Below are 23,127 nucleotides of genomic sequence, written 5' to 3'. Positions count from 1 at the left end.
ATGAGGAGACTGAACGCTGACAATGCCCGAGCCGGCGCGTCCATTCTCGATCTCCTGAGCTGGTCTTAAACGCACAAGCATGCACACATTTTTGTTCCCTTGTTCCATGATAACTCTTCACGGGCCAGTTTATCCGTAGAGCAAGGACCAGTTCCTTGCTCTGTGGTATATTGAAACACGGACCATTAAATGGTCCGTGATTGAAACAACGACGCACAGGATCTTAGGCAGTCCATAATGACAGGTGTTATTTGGCACAAACATATAATCCTGTACACATTTTAAAACTTTGCAGTGTCGTGAAATAGATGTCACATTCAAAGCATGGCCCAATTTCATGGCACTGTTTACCGGTACCGCAGAATTTCGCGCTTACGATCTCCATTATGTGCTAACCGCGCAAGCAGAAAAAAATTCTAACCCTTAGTCATGGATGTACATGTACGTATGCGCACAAGCCAAAAATTCCTCGCTAACCCGTGAAATACGTTCGCCGTAAGCACAGAATTTCTGCTACGGGAAGTGCCGATTTTTCGTGAAATTGGGCTCTGGTTGCAATATTGGATATGGGTGTATGTATGTTTTGTGCAATTCAACTTGATCACTTTACCTCGGTGGAAAGTAATTACATTACACGATAGAATCTACTTTTAGTTTAAAAACAAAAAACCTCTGCCAAACAAGGTACTTCAAAATGCTTCTTTGACGCTTCATAGTTGAAGTAGGAGTGTTTATTTTTGTCGTCATAGAAACATTTTCTAAATCTCATTATTACGTCATAATTTCATGAAGTGACACAAACACAAAATGTCAGAAATGACTTTGTTTCGATTAATTTTTTTTTACTAATTTCTTTTAAAACATCGCACTTCAGCATTTTGACATGTTTCCTCAAGGTTAACATTATTAATGTTTGTGAAGGTCACAATTACATTAATGCTGTTTGGTTAAAAATCTCTAACGTATGTGTTGTCACGAAGAGACACAAATCTGACTGTCCCTCGCACATGTACAAAATGAATTGACTGGAATGGCCGAAAAGTAGGTCAGCTGGAATTTTGTTTTGTTTTCAAGAAGAGACACCCTGATCTTTGTTACACACAACTGCGCTCACAAAGGCGGATCCGGGAGGGGGAAAGGGAGCACCCCCCCAAAAAAAATGAGGATTTTTTTTTAACTCAGCAGCTGTTTAATTGTAACTAGTGCAATCAGTTAATGCAAAAGTGCACCAGGGACTTTTTCCGGGGACGCTCCATACTTGTTCCCCCCCCCTCCTGGGTCGAGATCCGCCCTTGTGCGCGCGCAAACATAGTGCCCCTCCCAATGGAGAAACCACGATGAACAGAAGGGTCAGAACGTAGGATGCGAACGGATGTGCATATTTACTCAATGTTTTCGGCTAATCAACCTATTTGCTCTTCTCAGAGGTTTTATGTTAACGGTTTTGAGTTGCTTCTATCATAATTTTATTACTTTCCACCGCGGTAGAATGATCAAGTTGAATTGTACAATATCCATACGCATATCTACGAAAGCCTTGTAGTGTCATGAAGTATATTATTTTTTTTCAAAATTGAACTATATTTTTTATAGGAGTCTGTTTTTAGGAGATTTCTTCCACCTCGTTGCTACGAGACATATTTTCTCCAATGTTAATTTGTTCGAGACATATATTATCCAGTTCGTTCTTATAAGATCTATATTTAGAAACATTGTCTCTGTTTTTGGAAACGAATCGTTTTTACAAGATATATTTTGCAATGAATTTGTTTTATGAGATATATTTTGTCCAAGTTGATTTTCAGCGAATTTCTATCATCAGGTTTGAATCCGTTTCAAACATTGTGCGGTGGCTTCGCTTTGGACACGAATATAGTTTTGCGAATGGCATGGTGGACATTTATGATCCACGAGGACTGTTTGTGCTCCTAGTAGAAGAGGAAATGATGACTAGGATTTTTATGCAGGTATAGCAAATAATGAATATTTCACATTCGTGCAATGGTAAGAATAACTTCACAAGGTGACAGATGGAAGGGTCGTTTCATGAAATGGAATGCTAATTTTCATCTGCCACCTCTTGAAATTATTCTTGATACCACCGCACGAATATGAAATATTCATCATTTGTATATCGGCCTATTGAGGATCATAGACCTGGAGATCTATGGAGACCGCGACGGAACGAATCACATAAAAAAATCCTCGGGAACTTACACTTGTCTAGTCTGGTTCCCTGCTTAAAGATTCCCCGACGACGCTTGATAAAAAGTCTTAGGTCAGGCATCGCCCACGGATATAAATAGATATGACGCAAGGGTCAGGGGTCACAAGTTGAGGGCCCGGGTGTTTTCAAATTCATCAGTGGCAACATCTCAGAAATGAGGCTATTCCCATATCCAGTGGGCAATACTGCAAGTGTGTCCCCACTATGAGAGCATGTTTCAGTCATCTGCATTTCGGCCAAGGTGACCATATGCAGCAAGGTATGAGACGGAGAGAACCCCCCCTGCTTTGTGTTGGTCATTGTCTCGCAGGAATCTGGGGAATTCCTTTCAGACATCTTGGGGGGATGTGTTAAGTAACAATAGTCTGGAATGTGTATCGGGATTGGACATGTTGGGGGGGTACCCCTCGGTCTCATTTCTTGCTGGGTACACAACAGTACCATCCGAACATGCCGAATGGAGATCCCGGACCCTCGTAGAATAGTCAGAATCTTAGGGTCTGGTATCCAGACTAGCACTAGTCTTATCAGCTGAGCATCCATATGGCGGACATGTGCCACACACGCCTTGACTCAAGGCTAGTACATGTACATGTACTCACACGGTACGGTACGGTCGCACTATACCAGCTGAGCATCCATATGGTGCACTCGCGCTACACACGCCTTGACTCAAGGCTAGTACTCACACGGCCTTTGTACGTGGGTGTCATTGGTTCATTGGCTTGTTGGGTGGAGCTTATGCAAATCCCTGGCGTCCGCGCGTAAATTGAACGGAAATCGTTTGCGCCGAAACTATGGTTTGCTACAAATCTTACGGAATTTTTCACGAATGCTTCCCAGTTAAATGACTCTGATTCAACATTTAGGGAACTACTTGTTAGTGTAACAAGAAAGGGAAGGTTTTCTGAAGCAGAACTCTTATGAAGGATATCTTTATACGCAAGTTGTGCGAGTCAGAATTTCGGTCATCGGTTCAGTGGCGCGCCATATTTTGTCAACGCGCCGGTTGGCTAATGCTAACGCTGTTCTCCTCCAGCTTCACACAATAACGTCCGGTGAAAAAGGGGTAAGCAAATCGTGAAAATAGCTTGTTGAAAAAGAGCAATGCAGACCTGATTGTTTGCCTTTCAACTTGTATTTCATTTATAAAGTCTGTAGTGAATGTTCTTCTTTTCCAATGTACATGTAGCTTCGTAGAGTCTCAGACATTAGGGCCTAGCTACTAAAACTATCATCTGATCATGGCGCTGATCATGGCGGAATAAAACACATCTTCCATGGTAGGCCCCTACATGTATCATTAATGATTTTAGGAGTAAGACCTAGTCTGTCATGTCTATAGACAGACTTGGCTAACTTGGTCACTTGGTGGGCGTTATTATTATAAACGGTTGCGTCCGGGGAAGGAGTTACAATGTATATTACCTTCACTGACATACGCTTAGGCCTACATGATGTATACTGGAAGTTTTTAAAAATTATTTCCTTATTTTAGGCACATTTTAACATGTTAAGAGTTCCTTAAAAAGAATAATCGGTGTTCCTACATTTTGGTGGGCCTAAGTTCCCCAAGTGATTTCTTTCATTTGTGACAAGTGACTAATACTAGTACTCGACTCTTAGTACTAGTACTACTGTGAAAAACAGGTACATGTGCATGAATGTAATGTGCATGAATGTAATCGAATTGGGTCAATTCATGCCCGGGACAACTCATACCCCAGAATTGATGCCCTAGTCAATTCGTGCATGTGCTCCAGTCAATTCCTACCCCAGTCAACTCGTACCCACGTAAACTTGTACCCAGGACCACTCACACCCAGGACCACTCACACCCAGTGTACTTCATATAATTTAAGAAGTGATGACGCTCTCCTATTTAATGACACTTATTTGGTGACTTGTGGGGCATTACATTTTTGTACTTTTTCACTAAACTCAGTGATGCTCCTCGGGTACAAGTTGACATTGTCCTCATTCGATTTTCCTTTATTCAAACTTGTGTGTACACTTGTATGCACATTTGAAGCCTGTTTGATGTACTTAAAAGTTGATTTGCTGCCAACCATTGCAGACAAAAGAGTAAGGCTAACGCAGTTAATGAAAAGTATGGAAGCACACATTCTTTTTTTCTATTATAGCCTGATGGTGTCAAATTCTTGAATACTTGTTTTTATTTGAAAACGTCAACTTTCTGGCACAAATTTACGCCACTCCCCCTTCAAATTACTGAATTAAACAAAAATAAATAAAATCCATTGAAGGCTTGCCCTAAGGCCTGATGAAATCTTCCAATCCAAACTATTAAAAACCCACTTAAAATACTTTAAATTATGAAACCAACCCATTAAAAAGCGACATAAAAAAAATAAAAGACCGAAAAGAACAAATGTGCAATGAAATAAACCATACAATCCCACAAAAGATATTCTGATTAAACTAAAAGCTATTCTCCCAAAATAAACGAGGGGATAGCTGTTTACTTTGAAGAGCAAACTGGCATTGTGCTGGGAACCACTCCCAAAATAAAGAAACCCTTTGTTACTTGACTCGCTAGTGTTTAAAGATGAAACATGGGCACGGGCGTACTGAGCAAGGTTGACTAGGGCAAGAGTTTACATGGGCTCGAGTTGGCTTGGGTACCGGGTACGAGCTGACTCGGGCTCAAGTTGACCAGGGTTAGGGGACTTGGGTATGAATTGACTTGGTTACAAGTCATCCCAGGTACGAGATGACCCAAATTCGATTTGATAAGGCTACATGTTGTTATTCACCATACAAGTAGGTTACTGTCCATGGAAATACTTGTATGTGAAGTTGGAGCATTTTTAGACTGCATGGATACAATGCGAATTGTATTTTTCTGTGAACTTGTCACCCTTTTTTTACACAGAGAGCATTGAACTGATTGTTGTTTCTTTATTCTTTTAATGGGATGAGTGGTTAGGGCACGCAGCTCCCAAAGTGAGGTGCACGTTTCATTTCGCAGGCTGTCGTTGGGTTTTATTTTGTATTCTAGGCAGGCTAGAGTTGCCAGTTTTTTCTACGTTAAAAAGTCTCAATATGATCTTCAGCTTATGAAAATAAATCTTTGCTTACATCCTGGGTATTTTATTTTTGTCTGTTTGATCTGTAGCTCTGGGGAATTTTTAAAGGGAAAGAGTCCCAACATAGAGGGATCCCAATACGATGCTCTTAGCGTCAATTTGCGCACTTCTGCATTTGAAAGCAAGGCTGTATGTGTCAGCTTCAATTCTTAATACGATCAGACGATTGAAAGTAAGGAGTCAAGACACAAAATACATAAAGGTGTGTTAAATTCAGACTTTTCAGGCCGCAAATTTTTGTGGAAGAGTCTTTCAGGATGGCTCGACATGTAAAAACCAAAAGAAAAAATAACGACAATTTACCGCAAACTCACGCACCTGCGATGGTCGTGTATCTTGTGCACTGGGCGTGGTTTAAACTGAAGCGGTGTCACACTTTACAAACCGGATACTGCATGTACTGTGTCGCCTCCGCAGGTGCGCGCAATGAAGTTCAACATAGAGAGCCTCGGTTTCGATGCGGATATGTGCAGACGGCGCTAATGTGAAATCCCTCTATTGCCATAAGCATGGATCCGAATTCGAGCAGACAATAACACTGGAAGCATGGAACAAGACAAAGATTTCATGGTCAACTTCTGGCTCCCCCAAACACTCTGTGCGCGTGTTCAATTGTGAGGGACTTTTCCACGGTCCAATATCCACCGCCAAAAGTTTTTATTTCTGTTTGTGCAGATTGGAAGATGGCAGATTTGGCTTCCAGCATGTCAAGCTTTCTGTTTCCTGAGGGATTTCAGCCACTTGATGGATGTGATGAGGACCTTAATACTGAACCAGTCATCAGGTTATCGTCTCTCCAGCAACATAACCAGATGGAGAAAGGAGACAAGACCCTCAGTGTATCGTTCCAGGAACCACTTTCTGACGAAAATCCCTTTCTTGTCGGTCAGGAAGTAGCTGCTCAGATGGAGCCCGAAGTGAGCCCATCAACGCCGAACAAACCCTCAGGACTCCTGCCGTGTCTGAGCCCGCTGACACCCACCACCAACCTCAAGGTGCTAATCAGTGCTGCCAGCCCAGAGATTCGGGGCCTGGACTCTCGGCGGCAGTTGGCCCTCTTCAGTGCTGTCACAGACCACACATCCCTGCAGGAAGAACAAGTCGTGGTTGCAGGAATGGGCGACATGCAGGAGGAAGAGGTGGAGACAGATTGCATGTCTCAAGGAGAGGATGGCGTCGAAGAGGGTGACAAACCAATCAACCGGAAGGCCAAATCGCTGGGTCTCCTTTGCCAAAGGTACTGTACCATTGTCTGCCAGAAAACACTGAACCACATCCAACCCTCAAACATAAATGAACATGTTACTGAGGAGCATCTAATATGCCATTTAACAGTGATTAACAACAGTAAAAGTAAGATAATTCCTTCTGTCCTTTTCTCAGTTTGGAAAATTCCATTTACTGGTGTTTTAGGTATTGTCCACAGGAAAGATGATCAGTGTTCTCCACGGGCTATTTAGCAGGGCGGACCGCCCTGCCAAAATTTTGGGCCGCCCCGCTAAAATATTGCCGCCCTGCTATTTTTTTTTGAGTAGTGTATTTTTCCCTGAATGTCTACTTTCTCAAGATTTTAATAAAAAAGAGCTTTACCAAAGTTTGCGGATCGAGTTTGAGTTTACGGACGACACTTATGATGTACTGACAATGGTGATCGTTGGCTGCCTAACGTTATGCATAGTCAACCTCGTGTCCCGAAAAACCATCGCGTATGTTTTGTACATGTACACGTACATTGTATTGCACAAGCGTGTACATGTACACGCAGTGCATGTGACTGGTACCCGCAGCGCAACATTGTTTTGCGGAATGTGCGCGGGCGTCAGCAGAAGGACCGTGCCATGCCTGAGCAGCCCCCATGCTTTGCTCCGATGGAGGGGTTGCTTCATTTTTATGACGTGAGCTGGAAATTGTAAACTTATCTTTGCCTGAACATATTTCTTTTGTCCTTTTTTATTCAAGGGCACATTTTGAGGCTTGTTTTTACTCTGCCTTTTCACAGTCAACTGATCATTGAGAAAACCGCATGCTCTGCTCACCTAAAGCATGTCTCAAGTTACTAACATGAGGTTCTGGCAAAAAGTGCTCCGGAAATAAAAATAATTTCGTCATCAAATCTTTCGATGAAGAAATTCCCCCTGAAGAATATCCTAGCCAATATTTCACGTTGTAAATGCAATCAAATTTGGGGCCAAATTACAGACGAAAGTGGACTGGAAATTGCCCCAGACTGCACTACAGAGCATCTAGAATCCAAAATTTTCCAGGGCCCCGGACCCCACGCTGTAAGGGCTTCGCGCTCGCAATTTTGTCTACCGCCCTGCCAAAATTTTCGGCCATGGAGAACACTTGATGATTAAAGCGAACAACTTTAATGCGTTTTTGTTGTTCCTTTTCAATTTAGATTTTTGTCCAGATATCCAGACTATCCCAAGAATGGTGTTGCTATGGCAATTTCTTTGGATGCCATCTCCAAGGACTTAGGTGAGAGATCTACATGTATTGTAAGGCCACATTTGACGTTACCACCCAAAAATTACAAAACAATGTCCACTGGGGTGACGGTGTGTCCGATCAGTTGCGTTACCTCTAAAACCTAACCTGTGGAAAAGCTTCTGTGTTTTTTCAAACCACTGCAAATTCTTTGAAAAACATGTGAAACATCTCTCTTTTCTCCCCTTACAGGTGTGGAGAGGCGTAGAATTTACGACATTGTCAATGTCTTGGAAAGTATAGAGATGGTCTCTCGGGTTGCCAAAAATAAATATTTGTGGCATGGCAAAATGAATATGGAATCTACCCTGGCTAGACTCAAGGTAGGTACATACACCTATTAATATTTCTTTGGGCAATTATATGAAGTTCTAACTCCAAACCTGATTTTTTTTTTCTTTTTTTCCATGGCAGCTTAATTGAGGAGGGAGCAATTGTCAGCTGCTATTTGGCCTTCTGAGTGCCGGAATTGGAATGAGAAAGCTAACTGTGTTTGTGTCCATGTTTTTCCCCCTTCTCCCAGTGCCTTGGTGAGAAGAAGAGATATGCTGACCAGATTGCCCATCTCAAGAAACTTCAGATTCAGAGTGAGTTCAGCGACGAGATGGAGCAACTGTCCAAGCAGCCATTCCGGGATGTCAGCAACATTGGCTGCCAGCCCCAAGACACCGACGACAAAAAAGAGCGGGACATGATTGAGGAAGATATGAGTAAGTTGACATGCTAGTGAGCAAAGCCAGGGTTACAAGTAGAACAGGGCCCTTTTTTATTAGAAGTGCTCACACTCAACTCAAAAAACGTTGCTCGGCTCGTTGGCATGCTGAGCTAAAACTCGAGTGAGAAGCTGTTGCTATCGGTAGCAGTGCACATCAAATGGCATTTAGGAGGGGACATGTGTGCCTCAGAATTTGACCAGCTCGGTGAAAGTTAATCACAAGTTGGCAGAACTACTCCTGGACATCATGCCTTTAACCCTAACCCTACATAATACTACAAATTACTACTTGTAGTTAAATGAAGTACTGAGCGCTGTCACTTGTAAGAGGACATGACTTTATAGTTCTGTGAAGCCATAAGATACAATAGATAAGACAACGTACCATACAGTGCTGTGGCACTGTGAATGCATGGCTTTATTGTTCTCTGTACAAGTAACAATGGAAGTAACCTAGCCACAAGTAGTAATCTGTAGCGCTAGGTCCTTCAGGCTCAGACTATTACTTAGTATTTTGTAGTACTGTGTAGTGTAAGCCAAACAATATGCTTGGCAGTTAGGGTTAAAGGAATCTCGCAAGATGGAAATCACAGGGGACTCTCAGCATTTTTTTTACCCACATACATGTAATGTCCATTTTCATCAGGATGGCAAATGAATGATACATTGAAACAGAGTGAAGCTTGCTTCTTTAGCAAACTGCAAGAAAAGTGTACATGTTGCTACTCATTTTCCCATATGATATGGGCACATATGATATTTTGCATGGCTTTTATACATATAAGGGATGCTGCATACATGTAGCAAAGCAATAACAGTACTGATATTGATGCATTGTGCAAAAGATTTCCGGCATTTCATGTTTGCATCCCTTCCTTCAGTGACTCACACCACTTAATGTTTGCAAGACACCTTGCATGCACTTTTCTTTCATTATTTCAGTGGTAAGAATCGTTTTGAAACCTTGGAGTAGAATATTCACAAATTTCAGCTTCATTTATATGTTGCAGTTGACAGTAAACACTGGTACTCTACAGACAGTTGTTTGGTTATTGAATATTGTTTCCTGACTGTTTATTTTCATTTTGCCTACCCCATCAGATAATCGACGGGACAAATCTTTGGGTGTCATGAGTCAGAAGTTCATCATGCTCTTCTTGGTTTCCCAGGTAGACTTATAACCTAATTACCATCAAATGCAGTTTTCTGTGGCAATTTGTGCCGGGTCAATTCGTAACTTGCACAAACTGTTCCAATTTACAGGGCTTGTTTCTTACAGCGATAATTCAGAATATGTCAACACTGAAGTTTAAAACAGGGAAGAAAGTTCAAGATTGTGAAATGAGCGCATTTTAACTTTGCTGTCTGCACATGTGTTTTGAACTCCAAATCTCGTAAAATGTCCACTGGCCCAGGAATGTTTCATTATGTGTAAAACTACTATCATCACAATTCCTTTGCTTTGTCTGGGTTAAATACATTTACATGTGTCAAATTCTAATATCATGAAAATCTTTCAACTTTGTTTTTCTGTCTGTCTTATTCTCAGGCTAAAGTCATCACATTGGATATAGCAGCAAGAGTACTGATAGGTGACATCAATTATGAAATCAGGGAAGGGTCAAAGTTCAAGAGTAAGCTCTATTAAACCATTTATGCTCTACACATTTTGCTAAGTTAGTCTTAGTACAAGTTAATGAGAGTCATTGGAAAGTCACAGTTAACACTGTGTGTATCGGTCTAGCAGCCAAGCTGTCTTGGGTTAAGACTAAGTTCGTTTTCAACAAGAAGCTCGCTGCTGAAAATGAATTTGAAATTATAAAATATTTGTGAAGAAATTTGCCCATTTAAGCAAATGAGTCAAACTGTGGAGTTGCATATCAGATTTCACAAAAAAAATTTCCTTGACGATCACACTTCTGTGGTCTTCCACCTTATTATTTTATAAACTGACATTTTAAATCCTCAATCTAATTTTTTTCTGCAGCCAAAGTGCGGCGTTTGTACGACATAGCCAACATCTTGACAAGCCTAGAGATGATCAAGAAAGTCCATGTGCAGGAAGGCCGGGGCAGAAAGCCAGCATTCAGGTGGATTGGCCCCAACCCAGACACTAATCACGTCAACCTCAGTAAGTTCAATTCCTTGCACATGTAATAAACTGTGTACTGTGATCCTCACATATTGGTTCTGTCAAAGTGCAGCGGGTGAAATATGATTACAGGATTGGAGTTATTCGAATCATTTTATGTTAATTGTAATTTTATGTAAAATTGTATGAAAAAGCTCTAACAGTTGAGTGCTTTGCTTTCTGCTGTGTTCACTGTTAGTTTTAAAGCTTGCTTTCCCCGTTAAGCTCATTGAAGCTTTGTTAATACTGAATCAAGGCTAGAATGAAACAATATGTTCCAGAGAGGTCCTCGGTTCATTTAATATGCCTCTAAGATTTTGTATGCTCTAATGCAGAACTGGTCGCACAGTCACACAATCCGGAAGTACAATTTACACGTACCATCTCCACACCAAAACCTCAGATTCAAATTGAACAAAAGCTTTCTGTCTGTCCTATTGAATTGGATATTTCATGATTGAGAAACCAGTCCCTAAGAGGGTGAAAAAACAAGCAAAGTGTTGAGAATTTAGAGTGAAATTTGCGTAGGACAATTAGTGAGTCAGTGGCAAATAAGTAATTTGAAGTGTGAGACTGCAAATGTGTATTTTTTGCTCCAACACTGCCTTGACATGGCAAGCGTCAAACTCTTTTGGGAAATCTTTAGAAATAATCACTTTTTGGTAAGACCTTTTTGTAGATTCAACTTTTCCTTTGTATTTCAATTCAGGTGATGTTTGTGTAGAGAACGATACTCCTTCCCGACAGTCTTTCTTCTCAACACCAGCTGGTAAATAAAAAAATTACGCTTAAATAAAAAAATTACGCTTAACATTCTGCATTTCCAATGGTATGTTAATGTTCACTATTCTAATCTTGTATTTTCCAACCAAAATTTTTGACTTTTTCTCTAAATATTGCCGAATGCAAGCAAACAGGTTTTAAGTTTACCCTGTAAGAAACAGATTCCGGCAGAAAAACAATACTAATGTGATTGTGATGACTTCAAAGAGCAATGCGTGCATGTGAACATCACGGCATCTTTATCAGAGTGTTAACGGCTTTCCTGGATGTTAGTATTGTAATCTTTACTTTGCCCAAAGTAACTGTTTTGCATGCCTAACGGAACATAATAAACCAGAGGTAATTTGCAGTGCATTCATTAGATGCAGAAACAATGTTTTTACTTGATTTCAGCCTGCAACTTTTTTTATTTTTTCAAAAGTTGCACTTTGCTGGAGACGGGTTTCAAAATTTAAACACAGGTTTAAGTGATAAAAGCATATACAGAGCCAGTGCCTGCCCTGTTCAGTTTGGTATCAGGCATCTGGGTACGCGTACCTCAGTTCAGGACTTAAACAATTTTTTTGTATCTCTACAGCTCCGATACCCACTTTGCCTCCTCAAGAAACACAGCCATCATCAAAACCTCCCACGTCCCATTCGAGAGGCCCCAAGAAGGTGGCTTGGTCCCGGCATGCCTCCTTCAACGCAATCTGTGAAGTGGTTGAGAGGGAGAGACGATCCTACTCCTCGGCGCCAAACAGTCCCACCAAAGACAGCCAAGATGACAAGTCGCCCAAAACTCCCACAGGTATTAAGCATTGGACACCTCTGCCCTTTTAATGCGCTCATGATGCAGTGACAGCTTACTCACTGTTTTCTGGACTAATTTGACCTTTATGTACATTTATTTATCGAGACTGTGGAGACTATTGGGCTAAATTGCTGTGATTATAAAAACTCTAGACTTGATACCTTTTGGAGCCAGTGCCATTTCTGATCCTTCCCACCTGCAGTTTTTTACAATCACTGATAGCGTAGTGACTCAAGGCCTTGTGATATGACCAAAACAGTCTCTACATCTCCACACCTGATGCTCAGATCACTGGCTCCAAAACTATCCTCTGAATATACCATTTACTTAATGTCCCTGTGTATTAACCCTAACCTTTCCCAACCACACAGAATTAAACAGTAGGAAAGTGTTTAATTCTGTGGGGATAGGTCTGGTAGGCCCGTAACAGCTGGCTTTTGCATTGGGTTTGGCATACCTCAGAAAAACCAAGTCCAACAGCCTCTGCGCACAAAGTCCCGTGGGTGTTTATCTTTGTGTGAATGGGGAAGGTGAGAGCCAGCAACCCTTGGGGGTTAGGGTTAACAAGGATGCATGCAGCTCAGCATTGTAGATGCACACAAGCCGTGGCCACTTATGTTCTACATTTCATCGCTCGCAGCACACCGTAATTTTTCTTTCCCTGTAGTCTTTCAGCTTCAAATTTGGTGTAGATGCGTCGTGCTGCACAGCACCTGAATATTATCTGAATCAACTTTCAACCTTGGCAGAGCTGATTGAGGCAAGAAGCTGGAAGCTGCTTTAATGCAGTGGTCTGTTTTTTAACCTCTGTCCTGAGATGGAAATGGTGGTTGGGCTACCCTTCCTATAACCAAGTTGTTCACACTCGCTAGGCCTAAACCAACTTTGATTTAACCCGATTTAATGCTCAATCCTGGTGTCCATATCGCAGAGATCGAATTGATGATAACATCTAGCAAACTCGTGTACATGCATAGCTACTGTCAACATTGTATTCTGTTCTCTTTGCAGATGAGAAATTTCGCAAAGAGTTTGAAGCTCTGCGCTCCAAGTATCCAGACCAGATGTCCCAGATTTACGTCACTGAAAAGCAAAGTGCACCTGATGAAGACGCAGGAACCCCAAATAGACCTTGCCCTAGCACTTGTGTACCTATGACAAGTCCTAAATGCACTCCAGGAAACACGGCTGGGGTTACTCCGCTCAATGCCAAAGTGATAGTGTCCCCTCTCCCTGGCTCCCTTCCCATTGGCACCAGTCAACGTGTGACTACCGCCATCCCAGTCCCAGTGTCATTCAGTGTCTTCAAACCTGACCCTAAGGAAAACAACAGTCCAGAAGCCATTCCAAGTCCTGGTAGAGCTTCCGAGCCTTCTTCCTCTCAGGCCAAGTCTGCTCTCGGTGGCCCTGCTGCAAAGGCACCTGGTCAGTATTCTCTGTTGACAGACACTGTCAATGCACTCCACATGGTGTTGCGCAACCCAGACACCATCAGACGCAGCAAGCGCACCATCAAGCAGCCAAACAGCTGCGAGTTCGAGTACCAGCCAGTGGTGAAGAGGAGCAAGATGGAGCTAGAAGCAGCCTTGGCGCTCCAGCGTGGTCGTCAAGACATTCCCAGTCAGACCCAGTACCTGAAGATCCCTGTTGATGGGAAGCTGCTTCAACAAACCACTGGGAAACCCATGCAAACTGTCATCATCAGAAGGGAGATCTCCGTCTTGCACAAAAACTCTCCCCTATCAGTTAGTGTCGCAGGGCAAGACCTAATAGCAAGAGGAAACACAAGTGGCAAGCCTCAAGCACCTATCACAGCTACCCTAGTACCTGGCACTATACTTAAAGGAGAACAGCCAGGGCTGGCTGGCCCGCGGCAAGCAATCTTCGTCAATCATGTCGCTGCTCTTCCAATAAAGACTGTAACCCTAAAGCACCATGCACCTCATGACGTTCCTTGCGATTCTCCTCTGCAACCTGCCCCCCAGGGATTGCACACTGACCAGGACGCAAAACTCCTGTGTGTAGAACAGCTGAGTGATACAGACGAGATCATGGCTTCACAACAACCGTTTCATGAAGTCGAGTGTGAACAGACTGTCTACTGTGCGGATCAGGGAAGACAGCAGGGTAGTCAGCAGCACATGGAACAGAAGTTGGACGAAACAGGTTTGAGACTTGACAAATCCAGAGTTAGAAACAGGAAAACGGGCATGCAAAGAGAAGCATGTACAAAGGTATGCAAAGAAAAATTCAGTTGTCGTTGATTCACAAATGTCCATTTGTTCCTTCTTTCTATTCCAAACTGAAAAATGTTGATAACAAGACATGTACATTTCTCAGTTGGTTACGTCATGTAATATTGATATGAAAACAACAAAAAACTTTGTTATTGTAATGTTATAACTCACTCAACTCACACAAGTTTTCAGGAAGTCTTTGTTTTTTTGTTTTTTAATGTTGTTGACGTTTGAGTTGAGTTTTTACTGCGAGTTGTTCTTGCATCACGAAGCATTTTTCTTTGATTTAACCTTTGTTTTGTTTGTGCATGCCTGTTTTCCAAATTGACAAAACTTGTTACGTGAAGAAATATTTACATGTACAAGCTTTTGAGATGCCTGAAGGTTTGCCCACACCTTTTAACTTGTCCAGCTTGACAGAAAAATTCTAAAATTGCTAGTGATTTCAGAATTTTTCTTGTACAACCAAGAACGCATTTGAAAAAAAAATTACATGATGCCAATTGGTTTTTCAAATGGGGAAGATCGTTGGAGACCATTTGAAGGCCTGACGTCATGCCAGTTCACTGCATGGGAATTTGAATTACAGGTGTTGCCCTAACCCAAAGTGTATTCACAAACACTGTACATGTATACTCGGTGCTTACCAGAGACCTTGCGAAAAAATTCACAAGCTTCCTCAGGTGGGGCTCGAGCCCACAACTTCCTGCTCGCTGGTGCAGACGTCTTAACCACTCGACCACCGAGCGTGCTTGGGTTGGCTGGTCGGTCTAAGTCATATGTAGCAGCGGGTACTGCAAACTATTTTCAAGATGTACTTTGTGTCAGGGAAATGTTAATTTTAATGACGGGTTTTGCCCATACCCGATGTTCATGTTTGTGATGTGAGTCAATATGCAACTGCCATAATAGTGATGACCTCATGTGTGTGTGATGATGTCCTTGAATAACTCATGACCTGCTATTTTGTCTGTGCACTGTTGAAATGCCGAATCGGCTCTTTCCAGAGCATCTACATGTACATGTATGTATGTACATGTACATACATGTACACCTGACATTTGCTCCTCACCACTTGAACAGACCTTATTCACAAGTACATGTACGTGTAAGCCATTTTTGATCTGCCAACATATGTAGCAAGGTATGAGACAGAGAGAACCCCCCCTGTTTGTGTTGGTCATTGTCTCGCAGGAATCTGGGGAATTCCTTTCAGACATCTTGGGGGGATGTGTTAAGTAACAATAGTCTGGAATGTGTATAGGGATTGGACATGTTGGGGGGGTACCCCTCGGTCTCATTTCTTGCTGGGTATATCTGCCAAATGTGGTGGTGCCAGACTATCTCGGGCTCCATGCCTCACTTTTTTTTTTAACATGTTTAAAATATTTAGATATACCGGTAAAACAAATACAAAGTTTAGATAATTGAGCATCGTAAATAACATAATCCGTCATGAACTTCTTTTTTCATTGCTTTCATTTTTAATCTTAGGTTCCCAAAATAAAAAGGAAACCTTGCTTTTATTTCAACCTGGCCAACTTCTGAATAAGGTCAACTGGGTTGTTGTGGACTGTTTAAATATTTCTGGAAAATGGCAAGATGTCGCAATGACAAACTACCAGTCCATTTCCTTTTAATTCAGCCTTGGTGTTCACATTTTGTATTGCTGTCAGATAACTAATACCGCAGAAACCGAGACATCCTCATGGCAAGAGGGAAATGGGCCAAGACAAACATCAATCAAGAAGTCCAAGAGGCCATCCACAGCCAGAGCTCTCCACTTGTGTCCCGAATTCAGAAATGCACAGGTTGACGGTCCAAATAGCTCCGGGTTACACTCAGTCAGTTCTTTTGAGGAAGGTACACCTCCACAGCGTGAGATGAATAGAGATGGGTATGGTGGTACAGAAAACAGCAGTAAAATGCAAAGGGACAATGACGGAGTTGGATGGGCTACAGTGACAGGTAACGATGAAGTTGCAAAAGATAGGAAAACAAGTAGTAACAGAAAGGATATCAAGTCAGATGACGAGGAAGAGCCATTGGCTTGGCCATTACATTACTCATCGGTAGAGCCATCCAAGCAGGACAAAGCAATGAGTGCCAGACAGCCATGTCTGTCTAATCCAGGGCATCTGCAGACAAACTCCAAGTCTCTTCCCTGCTCACCGTTCCCTGCATTCAGCCCGGACAATGGCAACTGCCCATTCCTGGCCAACGTCTCCAACAGGCCCAGGTCACGTTCCAGTCTTGGGGTGTCTGAAGCCTCCCGGTCGCCGTTTGGGTTTTCCGGAATCCGCGGGGGCAGTCGAGCCATGTCTTCAGTTTTAGCCTGTGGGATTGAGGACAGTCTTCATCAAATGCAATCCTCAGCTGTTGTGCCCTACGCCCTCAGCCTCTCACCCATCCCAGATTGGAAGCTTCCGCCGCCCGCATGGAAGTCTCACAGCAGTCTAGTTCGAGAAACTAACTGGCCACTAGTCATTCCACTCAGTATGAAAGATGCCTACAATCTGTCTCATTCTCCGGTACATTTGGTCTCTGGCTGCCAACCCACGCAGACATCTAGAGATTCCTTTCCAGGTTTCTCTTTGAAAGGCATACGCCCATCACCGAGTCTCATTCGTCCAGTGCTAACCTCATTTCCCAGGATGGCTTTTTCACAGGGTCAGACTCGGAATGTGTACCCTCAAGAAGTATCTCTTTCCACCCTCTCACGAGACCAGACACCACAGTTATCTAGGAATTTGTTCAGACCAATATCCACAAGAAACACCCTGTCGCCGTCTTTCCCTTCAGATCAGAGCCTGTCCAGTGGCATTCTGTCCCCGTCTTGGGATCTCGGAGCTTTCGTTCCGCAGGCCTCACCACCGCCAACCCCTAAGTGCAGCCTCTCACCTCTTGTGGGTTACCCTCGCTCACAGTCTACACCTGTGATAGGTCACAAGTTGCTTCCCCAGTCATGTCACCCATCTTCGCTGCAAGCTAATGCAATTTCACCTCCAAGTAGAAACTTCCACAATCTTGGCAGCAGCCCATCAACGATTCCTACAGGTACTCAGCAAACCATCAGCGGAAATGGTTTGGTGTACATTTCAAGTTCTTGCATGTTGTAGGATCTTGGAAATGTGCATGTACCACCTACCTAAACAAATCTCTTTAATGGAAAACAAATTTACAATAAATAATGAAATCTTTGACTCGACCCGCCATTGTACTGAATACTTCGAATATATTTACAGGTAGTTGTCGAAACTGACAGGATTTTAATTGATAGCTTTTGCTTTATACAATTCCCTCTTATTCAATGTTTTTAAATTGTAGTATGTATCTTTTTTGAAATGTGGTTTCGCATGCACATTGACTGAAATGTGTCCTTTTTTTTGTCTTATTTTATAATTAGGCGTCGGTTTTTAAATAATCCATACAAAACACGTGATCATTATTCAATTCTGCATTAGAAATGCTGAATTATTTCAGCTCTTACTGATGTAAAGTCATTTTGCAGTCAAGTTTTTTCAAATTGTGTATGAAGTTAACACGAGATTTCAAACTACTTATATATGTATTACAATTAAGATTTTGTGGTATCCATTCTGCAATGCCCACAACTACATGTACCTTGAAACCAGCATTGTTCAGTATTTGCATTCCATGTACATAAAATGTTCACTTTAATAGTTCCTGTATCATTTTCTGTCATCAGGGTTGAAATTTTGAATGCGGTAAAAACTCGGGAGTGCTGCTTTTCATCAGTGTTGACCCAAACCCACAAAAAGATAATTTTGTGGGTTTTTTTTGTCAGCATTTTAATTTGAATTCACCGGTAGGCCATTTTTTCAATGGAGAGGTCCTGTTGTGCATCAAACCTGCAAGGAGGATGGGTTTTTCTTCATACATGATGCCATTAGATATGTTAATAGTGTCATTTATTTTACTATCAAATATTTCTCACAGGAAAGACCTCAGGTTTGGTGCCCTCAAGACATTTCAGGGGAGTGAACACGACAATTTCATTTTTATCTGTAAAAAGGGGGGGAACACTTTTCTTAATTTTAGCTTTGGATGAAATGTTTCAATGTTAAACGCATTTAGTTTAAGTTCACAATACTTCAATGTAAATTGATTTGTACATTTTGTAATTTTTAATTGTGTACAAGCACTATGCAATGTCTTGCATGCGGTATCTGCATACAATTGACTTCCTTTGTATCAAAATTGATTTTCATACATTAAATATGAATTTATATTTAGTATTTTTGCCAGAATGGTAGACAACTAGAATAGTTAGTTAAACCTGTGACACAAAAAATTTTTGAGTTGTACATGTATTCATATTACAATTTAAGAAAGCCTGCATGTAGAAAGTCATTTCATCCAATTATTTCCCAACTACAAAATTTGCAATATTCAGCTGTAGAACAAACTTTTCAAAAACTGGTGAGATTGTTCACCGATCACAAAACAGGTAGCAATGTTTGAATAAAATCAAATTTTGAAAATAATTCCCTCACGTGTAGCTAACATATGAAAAATACAACTGCTAACAAAACTGGCTAAGGAGTTTGAAAATTGTAACTTTTTTGGTTTGGAAATAGCATACATGTACTTCAGCTCTGAAATACATGTAGTAGCATGTACATCCAAAACCTGACTTTTTAACTTCATAAAATGGCCACTCTTCATATTTTTCTTTGTCCATTACAGAGCACAGTGTAAACTGAAGTACCCACTGTTCAAATGGCAACCGGTGCTGTGTCACATTACTAATGACTAACTTTAACACATCTATGGAAGAGAGAATTAGCCACAAGCTGGTGACTTCCATAGGTGTACATGTACACTGTATGTAGCCAGTCGCAGCCAAGTTTATCGCACACAGCCCCATAAAGTGGCTGTCAGTTTTCACGTGTTGGCTAACTGTCCATGGCTGAATAACCACAGAACCAATGAAAGAAATGGACAATAGTTCTCGTGTTCAAAAGTAAGGTCTTGTCACATTTGACAGACAGATGGGTATCATTGATTGAGCTGGTATGATGCTTCAATCAATTTCACTAAGTAAAGATTGTGTACAACACTTTCCGCAACATGGTAGTTTCCCTAAACCCATATGTATACGCTGCATCAAACGTCTTACAATAATGATTAACTACAATGCACGGTTAAAATCAATTCTTTTACAGTTCAATTTCAACAAACATACACATATTGTATATTCACAATCATCGGTACTAGGAACTACATGAGTTACAGTACATGTAAATCACAAAGCTAAATCCATATATCTATTACACGTACATGTATATATCCAATTACATATAGAAATGCATGTATAAAATCAAATACAAATGTCTTTTCCAAAATTTTACGGCACAAAATATACACAGAAAAAGCCTTAATAACTAAGAATTATTCACTTTGGTGAAGTTTTTATTCATATTAATTAATAAATTAAAAATCTAAAACTCTATTATTTCATTTGAAGTACACTATACATGTACAGTAAACTCTGGCTAAGTCGGCACTCTCACGACTCAAGAAATTATTGCTGACTTACACGTACACATGTATTGCCTATGTACATTATGATTCCTTGCACTATTTCAATGGCTTTGATTTACCCTGTTTCCTTCTACCTCCATGGTTGATCCCAGCAAATTTGTTCTCGATTATTATCCTGCAAATTCAATAATTGATCATGTGCCCATAAGGACGAAGCAAGGACGGCAAGCCACTTGCATATCACATCACGACTCAACAGTGCAGTACATACATACATGTACTGTACATGATACAGTTACGGTATAGAAAACATACACTCATCCACCACACACGTGCACTGGTTAAGTTTGTTCAATATAGTCCGGATACCGGACCCGATGATTCTGACTACCCGACAAAACATAATCAAAGGTCCTCTGGGAATCTTTGGGCAGGGAACCAGACTACGTTCAATAAGGCGACCCCCAGAATGGACAGCGCGTGCGTGTAGCTCTAGAGGGGTTACTGGTATTGATGTACTCATGCTGGCCGCGCGCGCACAGGACTTGTCACTTGACACATCTTGGCAACCACGGCGAAGGAAACTGATACCGAAGCACAATTTTTTTTAATGCCAACTTATGCAAAGGATATTTTGTGGTTTTGTGGAAAAGGGACCGACATGCCGACATACATGTATACGAAATGACGACCTATAAATGCCGACTTAGAAATGAAACTTTTAATGGAAATGCATTACAGACGATCAGGACTGACTTGAACGATGTGACGGGTTACGCGATGCCGACTTAGTCAGAGTTTACTGTACATCAATCTTGACTTTCAGGAATAAAAAAAAGTTGATGTGCAGTCCCCAAAAAGTACATACACTGCATATTTATGGCATGGTGACGACTGCAAGCTGTGCTGGAGCACACAGCAAATGTTACATTGCCATGTGGTACATGTACCACAAAATTCTTGGTTTAGGTTACTCATTTTCAAGAGAGAATCATCCTAAATTTATCAATATAAAAAATTCAACTTGTTCTTGTGGATTAATCCTTGGAGAGCTACCTGTACATGTGGGTTATTTTGGCCCATCTCAAAGCCGGGGGGATCCCCCCCAAAAACAGCTTTGCCGCGTTCAAATTTTTTAAAAACCTTTGCATGCACATGAAGAAGTTCCTTATCATCATACGACTAAAGTTTGATCTCAGTGGTTATTTGAAGTTCAATTGCACTGCAAGGAGAAGTATAAATGTTTGGCTGACCTGTCTCAGAAAAATGGGTGCAGCGCAAAAGCTCCATGTTTGATTTTGCACAAATTGGTGTCAAAATAACTGCAAGGAGTTACTCCAGTAACTTGTAAGGGCTCAGCCCCTGAAAAAAAAGCACTGTAGCAATATCGGGTAAATTGTTAAAGGCGGAGGGGTAGAAACTGTCAGCTCTTTTTAGGGTTAAGGACACGTACATTCCATTACATGGTACATAGGACGATCTCAGCCTTGTTCCCTGTCAAAGAAAAGAGCTCAATGTAGAAAGATCGTTTTAACTGAAATATTCAATGTGATGTTCAATGATTGGAGGCTTTGGGGGAAAAAAAAGATTTCAGCGATCAGATCTGCCTGACACTGAATAGTACTTGTCTCTTGAATCATTTAAAATTGACAAGTATCCAACTGAATGCACATTTGATTTGAGTAGATACAATTAATAGTTAAAATCATGGCAAGAATTTTTCAATGGAAACATCTTTATGGCTTTGGAACTAAAAATCACATATAAAATCAATCCATTGCTAAGTTTAGAATAAATAATAAATATCTGCTGGCACACTGATAAAGATGATGCAAAATAATATAAGTAGAGTTAAAGTGGAATGGTATAAAATGCTTACAACGGTGAGAAGACAATTGAAAATCAATTTTCAGGAAGTACTGAGCTGTTACTGTGTAGTGCAACCTCTACGGGTGACAGAATATTTGCATTAAAATTTACAGTCGAATCTCTTCAACAACAGGTTTTTCAGACTTGGCAAATTACGTTGTTATAACAGAAACCTTGTATTATCTGGAATGAAAACAACTAAGAACAAATGGATGGGGACCTAAAATTTCCTTGTTATGAACAGAATCTTGTATTAACGAGGTCTGACTGTACACAGGAGCACCTGCACATGTGTGTAGCAAGGAAAAATAACAGACTGCAGACATTCATGAAGGGCCCTTTGAAACTGCTCAGAATGTCAATCTCATGAACTACCCGAGGGCAGATCAAGAACCATATTTCTGTGGGGGGAGGTTTTGGGAATTTCTTCAATTTAGACCTTTTATTGTCCTGGGGCATTTCTGCATGCTTACTTGAAGGAGAAATGAAATAGTCCCTGCAAATAACCTACCATTATAATGCATTGTTTAAAAAATTGCTTTTTCTTGGGAGGCCATTTCCCCCGTTGGTGCTGTATAGGATCTGCCAAGAGAAGCTCTTGGAATGGCAAGGAAAAAGTGTGACAAACCACACGTAATGACTGCTATTTCCAGCTCAGCCATGTCAGTGAAAAACATGTTGGAAATCTACTCAATTATTTGACACGTTTTTTGGCAAAGCTACCAAGCAGTGTAAACTCCGAACACAAAAAAATCACGGAACTCATTTTTGCCATGAGTTTTGTATTGCTTATAAATCTATTGCCGCTTTAATTGCCGTTCCTAGCAACTGCTTTTGTTTCAGTTTACAGTACCTTTTTTCTTGAGTCTTTTTTCAGCTCTGTTGAGTTTGGCTATATTCTGTTGTAGGGTGCGGTTATCTGGATCCAGCTTCAAAGCTTCCTGGTACTGCCTCCTTGCCTGGGCGAAGTCCCCCTTGAGGTGTAGCATGGCTCCCAAGTTCAAGTGGGCGGAGCTAAGACGAGGGTTCAGTTTCACTGCTTCCTGGTAACTCTGAAAATCAGGACAGGAAATTGGTTACTGATGGTGTCTCCTACAGTTATCAGTGAGAGGAACAAGCTGGGCAGTTTAACAAGAAAGCGGACATTATTTTGGGCATGTTACCGAGCTCTATTAATAATTCACAAAAAAAAAGAGGTTTTACACTTCAAGGTAGTTGTGCTACTTTTCCACTGCCTTTTTTCCCCCAAGACTCTAACAGTTTA

The 23,127-nt window shown here is 41.3% G+C and overlaps 2 protein-coding genes across 5 annotated transcripts in view; one reads left to right on the top strand and one right to left on the bottom strand.

Annotated features, from left to right (window-relative positions):
- LOC110991085 (uncharacterized) overlaps positions 1–18,212 on the top strand; it is a 29,365-nt gene extending 11,153 nt beyond the window's left edge. The window contains exons 1-12 of one of the 3 annotated variants that reach the window (XM_087134063.1): positions 2,938–3,296; positions 6,013–6,574; positions 7,739–7,818; positions 8,020–8,150; positions 8,351–8,537; positions 9,644–9,711; positions 10,092–10,176; positions 10,530–10,673; positions 11,383–11,442; positions 12,034–12,246; positions 13,261–14,415; positions 16,163–16,299. In XM_087134063.1, coding sequence (XP_086990189.1) covers positions 6,021–6,574; positions 7,739–7,818; positions 8,020–8,150; positions 8,351–8,537; positions 9,644–9,711; positions 10,092–10,176; positions 10,530–10,673; positions 11,383–11,442; positions 12,034–12,246; positions 13,261–14,415; positions 16,163–16,170 — 2,685 coding nt within the window. In that variant the 5' untranslated portion in view covers positions 2,938–3,296; positions 6,013–6,020 and the 3' untranslated portion in view covers positions 16,171–16,299. Of the gene's footprint in view, positions 1–2,937; positions 3,297–6,012; positions 6,575–7,738; positions 7,819–8,019; positions 8,151–8,350; positions 8,538–9,643; positions 9,712–10,091; positions 10,177–10,529; positions 10,674–11,382; positions 11,443–12,033; positions 12,247–13,260; positions 14,484–16,162 lie in introns of those variants that run through there. The other 2 variants (XM_022256229.2, XM_087134062.1) reach the window with 2 other exon arrangements.
- Positions 18,213–18,611: 399 nt separating this feature from the next.
- The window catches only part of tmtc1 (transmembrane O-mannosyltransferase targeting cadherins 1), a 42,604-nt gene continuing 38,088 nt past the window's right edge, over positions 18,612–23,127 (bottom strand). For both annotated transcript variants that reach the window (XM_022256293.2, XM_087134064.1), the window contains exon 18: positions 18,612–22,915. In XM_022256293.2, the coding sequence (XP_022111985.2) occupies positions 22,703–22,915 (213 nt within the window). In that variant the 3' untranslated portion in view covers positions 18,612–22,702. The remainder of the gene's footprint in view (positions 22,916–23,127) is intronic.

Source organism: Acanthaster planci, linkage group LG03 (genome assembly GCF_054643075.1).
Source record: "Acanthaster planci isolate LZ-2023a linkage group LG03, COTS_SCS, whole genome shotgun sequence".
Taxonomy (NCBI): Eukaryota; Metazoa; Echinodermata; class Asteroidea; order Valvatida; family Acanthasteridae; genus Acanthaster; species Acanthaster planci.
Note: the sequence above shows the minus strand (reverse complement) of the source record. Positions and strands in the feature narration are given on the sequence as shown.